The 12,474-nt window shown below is 43.1% G+C and overlaps 1 protein-coding gene across 2 annotated transcripts in view; it reads left to right on the top strand.

Moving 5' to 3' along the window:
- Window positions 1–9,864, top strand: part of armh3 (armadillo like helical domain containing 3) — an 82,817-nt gene extending 72,953 nt beyond the window's left edge. For both annotated transcript variants that reach the window (XM_088916836.1, XM_088916837.1), the window contains exons 25-26: window positions 6,645–6,761; window positions 7,965–9,864. In XM_088916836.1, the coding sequence (XP_088772962.1) occupies window positions 6,645–6,761; window positions 7,965–8,057 (210 nt within the window). In that variant the 3' untranslated portion in view covers window positions 8,058–9,864. The remainder of the gene's footprint in view (window positions 1–6,644; window positions 6,762–7,964) is intronic.
- The last annotated feature ends 2,610 nt before the right edge of the window (window positions 9,865–12,474 follow it).

The following is a 12,474-nucleotide window of genomic DNA, read 5'->3' as shown; positions in this document are numbered from 1 at the left end:
TAACCCCCCTCTTTTACAATAATCCTTGCAGGGAAAATTGATTTATTATCTGATGATTCGTTATGCAGTGCACTTTTTAGTATCACATTGCCAATACAACCTGGGGTAAGACTGTATTTCTAGAGTTTAGCTTCTTTCACGAATGGCTGGATGAGATTCATGGATCTATTAGCCACTAACTACCAACCAGGCTAGATAGACCAAATAACCTCCTCTCTTATAATCCCCCATTTCTCTATAAATCTTAGGGCAGTGGTTCTCAGTCCTGGATGTGGAGTATCCCTCTGTCTTCTGGTTGCTTAATCACCTGTGCTGATTGGTAATCGTAGCTCATGCTGCTTTCCGGACTTTTCTCTGCACTCTGTCCTTGGTTTCAACAACATCCTAGTTAATGTGCATTATTACCGACATCTGCAGGACACAGAGCTTTATGCAGTCTCTTCTCAACTTGCTAATTAAGAATTTGCTCCCTTATTTCTGCCTCAGTGGCTCTTATTAGGTGATCAGTTGATGATGAATGGACACAGACGGGAAGGACACTGCGTCAGACAGCTCCCACAGTGAGGCAGTGTCTTTCAGCTCGCACACCTGAATGAGAGCAGTCTTGAAGCTCACTAATTAGCATAGGGTTCATGCCAATTAAGATTCTCCTTTAGCCTTTTAAGAGCTGAAAGAAAGTTGTAAAAGAACAGGATTCAGATGGGAAATTGAATTAAATCAGCTTGTGATTAAGAACTCAGCCTGAGCAGAAACCAGCAGACACAGCAGTACTGGGGGAGAAGCTTTACTATCCATTGTCTTTGAGCATACCTGAGTGTCACCTTAGTTTACCTCTGCTGAAAAGGCCCACGGATCTCTGCATCCATTTCCCTTGAGATCATAAAGACCGGCACATTAAGAAACTGCCCTGTCAATTCTCCCATTCTCTTCGGATGGTTGTTATATGGTGTTAGAGGGAAGGGAGAATCTGACCTCAGTTTTTGATAAACACGTAAACATCATCAAGCTTGGAAGGCAGGAGCCAAGACAAATGATGCCTTTTATTATGCGGCCACTTTTAGAACATCTCAGCCACTCATAGCTGAGGCTGTGGCCAAGTGCAAATAGCTTTCAAGGCAAGGACAAACAGCTAGGTAGAAAAATATAATCATCTTGGCCTTTGTAAGCATTCTTTTAATATTATTTTAAAACTGCAGAACTCTGGGAAGTCATACAAGAACATTTTTTTCAAGTATAACATTTACGAAATAAATGGGTTCTGTAATAATACAGACGGAAAATAAAGTCTTAAAATGGTATCAGTTAAAATGTGATTACTTGGCCGTTTATGTATTTTGCAGTGAAGAATTTGTGCTGTGCATTTCAGAATGAATGACCTCATAACGGCTACTGGTATTTTACTCACTCTTGGTTTTTAGCATGCCATCTGTGGCATGTGATTAATGAATGAGGACTTGTGTTCTGCGGCTGCTGGAATCTGGAAGGTTCTGCAAGGTTCTGTGGAACTCTTCTGCTTCTTAAATAATATTATTTTAAAACTGCAGAACTCTGGGAAGTCATGCAAGAACATTTTTTTAAGTATTACATTTACTTAATAAATGGGTTCTGTAATAACACAGATGGTAAGTCTTAAAATGGTATCAGTTAAAATGTGATTACTTGGCTGTTTATGTATTGCGCAGTGAAAAATTTGTGCTGTGCATTCCAGAATGAATGACCTCATAACGGCTACTGGTATTTTACTCACTCTTGGTTTTTAGCATCCCATCTGTGGCATGTGATTAATGAATTGGGACTTGTTGTGTTCTGCGACTGCTGGAATCTGGAAGGTTCTGTGAAACTCTTCTGCTTCTCATACGCTACTTGTGCTAGACTAGAACCAGCAAATTAGGTGAACAAATGGCCTTGCAAACGAGAGCAATTGGCCCCCGTTTAATTTGGCACTAAGTGTTCCCTCATCCAGCTGGTGGGAAAATCTGAGTCTTCCACATCCTTATTATCATCTTGTTTTGGGCAATGTTATCAGGGGCTTGGCCCCATACCTGGTTACCAGGTTACCTGGCCCCATAATGATACAAGTTACTTAAGAGTAGTTTTGGAACTTGCATCTTTACTGCATAGAAATGGAGGTTCATAAAGAAAAATCCCAACTTCCACCAATCACCTGCACACTGGGGGTTAAATACAGGCCTTTAGTTCATCATTCCTCAGTGCTCATTGTGCTGAGGCCTCTAGATTATCCCCAGCACCACTGCCAATGTTGCCTGTCTCTGGTTCATGGTAGGGAGGATTCTGACTTCTCTGTCAATGTGGCCAGGTGGTTGTCCCTGAAACCAAGGCGAATAAAAGCACACATACCGCTACATTTTTAATTGTGTCGATACTTTGAATGTCGTTTCTTTTCTGTAGTTCCATTACTTGGAATTGTCTTTAGAATGGCAAATAGCATTAGGAAATTTCAATGGATGTGATTCAACATGGTTACAGAATTTTGTTTGCTTTGCCAGTGACAGATTTGATGAACAGCAGGGTAGTGTGATCTTCCAGTATATCAGGGGGCCCAGAGAAATCAGTGTGTTTGGGTGTGTTTTTAAGCATAATAGCAACTTTAAGACAAGCAATTATATATTACAGGCATAAGGAACATCTCAAAAAAGTTTCAGAAAGTGTTTTTTTCAGACGGCAGTAGTTTACCTATATTGTTAACTATAAAAAGCTGACCAATTGGTGATTAAGCAGTGATGTCTGCTGGGCTCACAGTTCATGTTAATGTGCTTCAATCTAGAGCAGGTTTCACATTACTGTCCCTGGGTTGCTGAGCTCTGTGACAGCCCTAATCTGACCAGAACACCCAGTGCTGATCATGATAGTATTGATGAGATGAGTCCAAAGTGCCAAGAGGTGCCTCCTGACACTCCCGGCTCTCGTCACCTACTCCATAATCCCCAGCCTTGCATCAGGGGGATGTCGAGTCGAAAACCTTCACCTTGATCCCGCTGGGACGGGCATCTTTTGCATATTGGTGATGTTGTAACAGAAGAAATAAGGTTCTTGATCCCGAGATGAAGTAAAACAGATGAGTTTATTGCATGCAAGGAACAATAAAGCCAAAGTCTTGTTTCCCGCAAGAAACAACAAAACCGAAGTATTGTTCGCCATACTGTTACAAACTTTTGGGTTATATAGTGTTTTCTTCTCCGTTTCTGACGTCACTCGGTCTGATGGTAAAGAGGGGGGTTCATGGTATTTGGCCAGTTTACGATGTTCTGGACAAATGGTCAGTTTAAGATTACACCCAGGGGGGTTCCTAGCTTGCATCTGCAATCCTTATCAGTTAACCCCCTTTCCTGCCATAAACCCCAGCTTGTGACTTAGAAGTCTAAACCCCCTACAGAAAAGATTAAATTCAAACCCCCGTCTTCACATCTTTCTTCAGTGACAACTTACAGTATTCCTGTACCTGAGTCTGCAAGAATTTGTGATCGTCACTGAAGTGAAAATCGTGGCCTAAAAGCTTGTGGTCCGTGGTGCAGTGAGAATGAGGTGATTATCAATCGTTCGTTCCACGATTTGGGGGTTTGAAATTGAGGTCGGCTACTCAAGATTAAAGAAAGTTACCAGAGTGACAGCTCTTAGCCTGAGGGAGCCCAAGTTTATTCTTAGGCTAGCCCATGGCGTTTTTTCTTGCTAGCGAGTGTGCCTCTGGTGAGAGAAAACTAGATTTAAAGGGAATTGACTTCATGTGACTCTCAGCCTTGTTACCCGTCCTGCTAACTCTGAGCTGTGAACCATCCCTGGACACAGGCAGGCTGCTGACACCGGGCCCCTGATTTGCAAACATGAAGCGATAGTCTTTGATGCTCACATAGTTGCCTAGTGAGCTTGCTCGTGCTCTCTTCAGCTTTGGCCTGTCATTTAATGCTGTAATTGACAGTTATGGTGTGGTCTAATTTTTATGATTACTCTGCAGGTAGCTGTCCATTAGTAAATATAGGAATTTTGCCTCACTGTATAATAATAATAGAGCTCCTTCTATGTCTCTTGACAAAAATTAAAAAGCACTCTAACTATACCTTAGCCGAAAAAAATCCATGTTCTTTCTTTTGCACTTTACTGCTGGAAATTGAAGCACACTTCTGACATGTAGGCTCAGGACTGAAAAATGACTTTAGTGCTGCAGTAAGATTGTATCTGCTACTCTAAGTGAATATCTGTGGATGTCTTTACTACAAGATATTTTGGCTACATATTTTTGTTGCATGTTATTTAGCATACTATGTATTAAATGAAGAGGCCATACATTGGTAAGCACCAGTGAAACTTATGTTTGCTGTGCAGGCTTATGGAAATGAGTTTACCTGAGTTCCTTGTGTTGTTCTTCATCTCCGATGCACTCCCCTCTCCTATCTGGATTATAGCAATAACTAAAATTTAGGATCAAAGAGACAGAAATGGGGCAAAAAAAGTAAATGGACCACACGTAATTGAAAATTAAAGTCACAAAAATAGATATCAGCAGGGGCATTTAATGGACTGAAACTGTCTGAGGCCACAGCCACTGCTCTGATCAGTTTTCATTGCATTTAATTTGCCATTTAATTCTCCCGCCCAACCGTAGCCCAAGGTTGTGATGATTTATTCCAATGTGCGTGATCCCATTAAAATGTTATGCAGTATATTTTTGCCGTGTTCTTGTTTTACAGCATCTTAAACTTGATTGCCTGTAATAAGTTAGAAGGAGATGCTGAGGTGGAGCTGTTGCTGGCTCCTCCTCAGCAAGTGCAGCTATGGCAGGATGCGTTCAGTTAGGTGCCTGTCCCAACCACGACGGTCAGAACTGGTTGATACACGCGAGGGCGGCACAGTGGGCAAGGGTAAGCACTGGAGCCTGGGGTACATCTGTGTCGAGTTTGTATGTTCTCCCCACATTCGCTTCGGTGTCCTCTGGGTGGGTTTCTTCACACAGATCAAACAGACAAACTGGTAGCTTAATTGGCTTCTGGTGTGTGTGTGAGTGTATGTGTATGTGATAGACTGGTGTCCTGTCCAGGGTTTTTCCAGTCTTGTGGCTGTTGCTTGTCAAACCCCGCGACCCCGCCCACCCCTCATGACCCTGTAAGTGGTTACAAAATGGATAATACAATATATTAGCTGCTCAAGTACAGCATACTTTGAGTTGACCCGTTTGTCTCTCTGCAATGGGACTGACGTGGAAACTGAACAGGGTTTCTTATTCGGTGCAACGTGCACCCCGGAGAGACAGCACCATGAAAAGATTCAGTCATAATGCACTGCAAAAGCCATTGAGATTAGGAGCTGGGACATTCATGCATTTCCTAAGCGCTTTATCCAATACAGGGTCCAGTTATCCAATAAATGCAAAGGAAGCCCCGTAGAAGGCAATCAGCATTGCACCACTGGCGTTGTGTGCATGTGTGGGTTTGCTGTCTCTTTAGTACTTCTGTTACCTCTGTATGACCTCTGAGTCTCCCAATATACATACAGGCTTGCGGTCTTCTGCCCATCATATCTGCGTTCCGGCACAGGTCTGCAAGGGCTTAGGGTGTCCTATTAGTAAATTTGTGTTTCACAAGGGTGCTCAAGAGAGCCCCCAGTGCGCCCTTTAAGCACCCTTCTATTGAGTCTGCATGGGAGCAGACTTTGCTGAAGGGAATTTCCCTGCGAAACTGTGATGTTTCATGTTCTAACCTATCAAAGCGGAGTGAAGTTGCCTTAGAGAATAACATATTCAATTGTTAGTAAAATTTTTACCAATTTTAAAACTCATTATATTTGATGTGAAAACAAAATGTCATTAACACCAGCTACTTTAGACTCATGTGTATTCTAGGTACGAAGTTTTGACATAAAGCTTTTATTTTGTCATCCCTATTCGATGATGATAAATATTAGTTTGCCTACGGTGTTTTTTTGTACATGGAAAAACAAGGTATGTAATAGTACAAAGCTTTGGGGGTATTGCCAAATTAACCTTATTTAGTTTACTTTGACCACTTTGAATCGATGCTATTCAATGTGAATGAACGCATTATGTTCCTTGTACTATTATTTTTGCACTGGGACAGACTAGATGCAATGTACAGTATTTAAACTTTGAAGAAACAGAGTGTACTTCACTTGTTTTAAGTCGAGCCTGCTCGACATGAATGAACACAATATGTCACTACTTTTGTGCAGGGACGGACTTGATGACCTTCAATTTCATCAAACTGTGAGCGGAGAAAAAAAAAAGCTTTGAAAAAAGTCTCTGTAGATGTGCACTCAGCCACTGGAAAAGCAGCATCAACAACAGATAGATGATTTTGACCGTGAGCTGTGTAACCAACATGTGATGGCATTCAAAGGCGGCCATTACCCTTTTTATAACGGTACCCCTTGAAAGCTTGCGCACTTAAAGTCCACACATGCGCTACGTCACAGAAGTGCGGACTTGGAGCTTAGAGCGGCACTTGGGACTCGGCCTGTGAAACTCAGGGACCAAACACCAGGCTTTCCCATACTGCCAGTATTCCTTTCCTCTTTTAAATAGAATGCCCCAAACAGTGTGCTCTAGACCCGGCCTGTGGATGTGATCATTTGAGTGAGGCCTTGTCTGGAAACCTCTCTCGCCCCCCCTGTCTCAGGTCCTGGAGGTGGTGCGCTCCAACTACGACACGCTGACCCTGAAGCTGCAGGACGGGCTGGACCAGTATGAGAGGTACTCCGAGCAGCCCAAGGAGGCCGGCTTCTTCAAAGAGCTGGTGAGTATGTGCTGGGAACGCCCAGATACCTTCAGCATTTTCTCTGCTGTGCTGCTTTCGCTACAGAGGGGTCACAACAGAGAGTGAACTTGGATCCTCTAGAATATCACTGCCAACAACTCCAAACCTGACTTTGGCATTTGTCAGACTAATGCAACATTGGAGTTGTTCATTTATTGTTGTATGCCATTTAATTGAATTTTACAGCTCGCTATTCAAGGCCTTGGATGACAGGCCTGATTTGTTTTCGGCGCTCTGACCACAGAGGCCATTATTCTGGATCCCCCATCATGCTGCACTTTGTTCATATAGCAGTAGGAGACACCGCCAATTGACCGGATATCCAATCAATTGCCTGCCTTTTTGTCTTCAGAGCAGCTGTTACCAGATTGGCAGCAGCGGTTCATGGAAGAATCATCATTTGTTACAAACAGTACCTTTATGGCTGTTGCTGAGTTTAACTCACCAGTTTCCCACTGACAAAAAAACAAGCTTGGTACAAAAAAAGCATTCAATCAGCATGCGTTGGTCGTTATTAAACCACTGCTGTTTTTGTTCGTTGATTTGTCTTTCCTCTTACCCTTCTGATGAGCTTCCTTGGGTGAAAAACAATTCATCATTATGATGATGTGTGTCAAGGTGTGCCTTTTCCCAAAACGTGTTTAATTTGAGTGCTTTGCGGTATAGGCTTATTATTTTGGTAGGATGCTGATTGACCACTCATTTTCACAATTTAACAGCTGGCTGCTGTTAGTAAGGTCTACTGCAGCCCGACTGGCTTTGCCAGTCTTTTCTCTGTTCTACGCCATTAACAATGCCATCATTACCGCCCCCCTGAAAAAAATGCATCGCGTTTGCTTTCATAACCCATGTTTGCTGTGCAAAATATTGAGTTCTGTGATAAAGTCTTAATAAGCAAGTATGTTTAGAAGATATTGACATATAGAGCATCACTGTCTATAAAAGAAGCATCAGTATAGCTCTTAACATCACTTCTGCTCTGGCCTGCACTAAATTCAAGAGCACTAATGCCATCTTTTGGGCAGTGACTCTGCTAGATGCATATTTCTATAGACATGTTTTTGCTATTTATAAATTGTTTAAAACTGTCTTGTGTTTGCCCATAGGTGTCTTGAAGTTCATGGCAGATACTCTGCTCAAAGTGCATTCTGACTCCATTGATTGCTGTGACTGTATTTGCAGGTGCGCTCCATCAGTCTGAATGTGCGGAAAAACGTCTCCCTCAACACGCTGAGCCAGGATGTGCTCCTCAAGGAGTTCTCCTCCATATCCTGAGATGGTGCCTTCAGCTGGGAGGACTCGTAACCTTGTGTCTGGTCCCCAGAGTGCCTGCTGCACCCCCTCCACCCTGTTCCACTGCTTCCTGAGTGTCCTCCTCTCCACACAAGCCAGTGCTGCCACTGGCCGGCAAGGCCGACCTCCCCAGACCCTCGGACGCCCCCCGCCTGGCCTTCGCCCTGGTGCACACCAACATGCTGGCATAGGAGCCCTCTGGGATGTGGGCTGTGTTTGTGTGCGCAGCTAGAATATAACAGTGACTACACACTGTGGCCTCAGCATTGTCCTCACTTCCAAGTGTTAATCAACCTTTTTAATTTAGAAAAAATCATTGTTTTTTGGTTTGTTTTTCTGCCCTGCTGGTGCTTTTGACCTAGGGACTAATATGAAGCTTAGTGTTGTTATTTTATTAACAGACATTTACTTTGTTTTAAACAAACCTCTAGAGACAGTATCACATGAATTCTGTAGCACTCATAACCAGATATAGGTATTTTGAGCTGTGATTAGTGTTTGCAGTTAACCTGTGGGTTCAGAGTTTTAAAGGCTATGTTTTCCAGTTTTGTACAGTGAGAGGATCATTTTCTGAAAAGAGTTGTTATTTCAGTATAACTTTACAGGAGTTCGCCTTAGGGTCACTGCCAGAGCACAGCTCCCCTTGTGTGTGCGTGTGCATGCTAAACCATTAATTTTCCTGTTGTGGTTTAGAAATTAAATGTCATTTCTTAATACTGACCCTGAGGCCTCTGTTTCAGACATTTAACCTTAATACTGACAGTATGAGCTTCTGTGCAGATTGCTGTTTTAAAGGGTGAAGCTGTGTGGTTTGCAGTCTGATGTGTAGACGTTCTAATAACAAATGCCACCCCCCACACCCAGGAGCCTCAGAGGAGCTCTGAGTAAGACGGGCCCAAGAGGCCGACGCTAACAAACTCGACACAACGTCCTTCTTCACTGGTGGGATCAGCAGTGAAGCAGGTTTGAAATGCAGAATGGCATCTTGGAGACAAACAGGAATTCTCATCTGCGGACGCCATGGTTGCAGAGGACTCCCGTAGGTCCAGAAAGAGCAGCTGCTGCTGTCCTGCCATTTGTGGGAACGAAGAATTCCCATCTCAGAATCCTGAACTGAGTCAATTTCATGGGGCATTGACTAAGAGGAGTATAAATAATGTGCCCTACAGCCCCCACTGGAGACATTTTTCATTTTACACGCATAGAATTCCGCCTTTGCCTATTTTCCAGTGTAAAATGTCGATTTGACTCCCTGTGAGCAGCTGTCCTGATTCCTGGCGAGTTATTTGATCCGATGGACTTCCCGCACTGCTCCGCAGTACAGAACACAATCCAGGAATTCTGTTGTGGATTTTTTTCCTTTGGTTTCATTTGTGTGTCTGACGCTACAAGCAGATTGCTGTCGCGTTTGGTACGGTTCCTGCACTGTGGGCCTCTCCTTGCCCGTCTGAGCTCAGACCTGTCCCCTGAGCGGCAGGGAGACTGCTGTGAAAAGGCCTAGATACAGGCTGCTGCGTCTGCAGCGCTCGAGGCACAGTACCTGGCTGGTGCAGATTAAAAAAAAATTGTTACTGTTGACGTATTTCAAGCTTGTGCTATCTTTAACAAAACAATGCTGTCAGTGTTCATTTACGTGTGTTACGCAGAGGGTATTTATGGTTGTCATGAGAAATCCTGGGTGTGTGCACTGCTGGAGATGTACGGATTATTTTTTGAATGAGGTGGACAAAGTTGGCTCTGCAGCAAACTGCTTTAAGCCCCTACATACAGTATAAAGCAATATAATCTAGTGATTTTAGTTCAGATTCCTTGATTTCAACAAGCTGTTTTTGTAGTTTTGTATATGTTTTAATATTCTGATTTCATGTGAAATTTCTCAAATAACGAATAATGATAATGTAAATGTTGGTATTTGGGTGTGTTGGGCATATCCTTCCTTCAGTGCACCTAAATCTGGGTTTGTCACTGGTTTCACTGGGTTATGTAGGAAGGACTGGGGCTCGTTTTCTTGTATCTACTCTGAGGAGGTAAGTATTGGTTTAATGCCATCATTTAGTAGGCGGTGTTGGTGTAGCCGCATTTGAACTTTATCCAAGGGTTGTTGGCTGCTTTCTCAAGAGATCCTGAAACTACAGCATGACTTTGATTCTGCTCCTCTTCACGTCAGCGCTGAGCTAAAAAAGTCTGGGTAGTTTTTTTTTCTTCTGTAGCGTCTTCAGGTGTTTTGTGTTTTAATCTTGATTTGTCCCTCCGTTTGTGTACTTGTTCAGAGGGTGAGTGGAGAGCGTGCTGTCAGTCCCTGCGCAGCCCTCGGTGCCCAATCAGAAAGGACAAGTATAAAAGAAAACAAGAACCTGACGCTGGTGGGAGAATTATTGCCGTTTCAGTCGGCTTTTGGGTTGCTATGGAAACAGTAGCAGTAAGGGTGGCAGGGAACAGCAGACAGCCATTGGGGAAAAAAAAAAACACTGAATAATTAAAGGCAGAAATGGGGGGAAATCCAGTATAAACTGCCACATCCTGAAGACTACGGGGCAGTATGATTTTTCATTAGCTGTGTGTGGTTCCCACAGAGCACTGTCTGAGTGCAACCTTATAGGACTCAGGGCTGAACTCTCTTGCCTTCAGCAAGCCAGGAGCAGCTAGAGCCTTACACCACTTATAAACCCCTTGGCAGAATTGGTGGGAATCCAGAAACATTGTGAAGGTCCCTTTTAAAAACATTGATTTTTGTGTTGCACATGCAGTATCGGAAAAGCAAAAAGTACTGTGCTGCCAATTAGAGAATACCCCTAATAGCAAGTTGGTTTAACCTCAGTGGCGACTTCACCTGCACCACATTGCAGCATTGATTCTACTAGATCTTCTTAGTTGTCCTTAGAGAGAGAGCACTGGTCTGCGAGCAGTATCTGATGTAGCATGAGATGTACGAGATGTAATATAGTGGTTCATTAGCTTTTTAGAACTTGAATTGTGTTTCCTTTTTTGTTTATCTGCTATCCACTGCCTGTAAAATAATAATGTTTTCGAGGGCTGCAGGGTGGTATTCTTTTAAATGTACCTTTAATCATAACTAATTGGACTACATCTTTGGGTAAGAAGTCAGATCACTTGGTTTTTTTATATCTTAATTGGTAGTTTTTTAAAAAAATGCCTCTAAATTCTGTAGGATGCTGTGCCTTGGGAGCAGGAGTTGCCCATTCCTGCTGTAAAGTCTTGAAACTGTCTGATTTGACAGCCCAATCTGCTGCTGCTGTCGGTGATGACCCAGAGCAACCACAAATCAGGAGTCTTATGAGGCTTTTGGCTTTTTACATCAACCTTCTTCCACATATCACAGCAAAACGCCCACTACTTTGCAGTTCTCAGTGATCAAGTGACATAACAAGTGATTGAGTACTGGGCCACTCACAATACATATAGAATGGGTGGCTTAAATAGCACATTGTCCAAAATGTTGAAATTGCAACTGTTTTTCCCCAGTTAAAACTGACTGGATAGTCTGTATGAATTATTATATTGAAGGACAGTTTGACGGCAGGATAGCTGTTCCTCCTGTGACAGAATATCACGTCTTACATGCAATGTTGCTGTTCTACAGCACTCCATTGGGAGCAAGGCTTGCAGCACATAGCATGTCTCCACAAAAAAGCTGCTTTCTCCTGTTTGATGGCCTAGAACATACCATACACAAGACATAATGTCTTAGTGAAATACTGGTCTGGTTTTTACACGTTAGGATGTCAAAATAATGGATGAGTAATGCTATTTCTTGGTCTTCAACGCTGAAATAGCCATTAAGGTATGCTATGGTTCAAAGGAAAGTCATTTTATATAGCAGAAGGCAATAGAAAGTCACTTGAGTAGTGACTTAGATGTCTGAAATAATGAACAGGACACCTGGAAGAGTCTGCTCACATTTGGAAATAAAAATCAGTACATTGGTTTGTTCATTTGTTTTGTTATGCACTGGTGCCATCCCTAGTCTTTCTAACCTTTGCTATAGATGTAGTGTAGACGTTGGTGTAGTGCAAATGTCAGCCATACTCACATCCAGGGCAGAAACCACAAGCAGCTCTGTGGATGGTCACTTCGGCAGCCGCTGAGGTACTTCGGGAGGAAACGAGAGTACTGCGCTGACCGCTTTGAGAAAGCCGATGGAAGAGCGAGGCATAATGGGAAAGCAGATACAGCGCATGGAGGTCGGGAGGACCCGAACTAACTAATCCTCTTGCTTGTCTAGGTCTAGTCACTGTCGTGATGTGACGGGTTATGGTGATTTTCCCATCTTCGTCTTTTCAGCAGCAACAGTGGTGCGTAAACACAGAATGAGATCATGAAATGGAGGTCCAGACAAAGTGCGCTAATTTAATAAGCCAGATCATGCAATCTAGTCCGT

This window comes from Atractosteus spatula, chromosome 5 (genome assembly GCF_055471065.1).
Source record: "Atractosteus spatula isolate fAtrSpa1 chromosome 5, fAtrSpa1.hap1, whole genome shotgun sequence".
In the NCBI taxonomy this organism is placed as follows: Eukaryota; Metazoa; Chordata; class Actinopteri; order Semionotiformes; family Lepisosteidae; genus Atractosteus; species Atractosteus spatula.
Note: the sequence above shows the minus strand (reverse complement) of the source record. Positions and strands in the feature narration are given on the sequence as shown.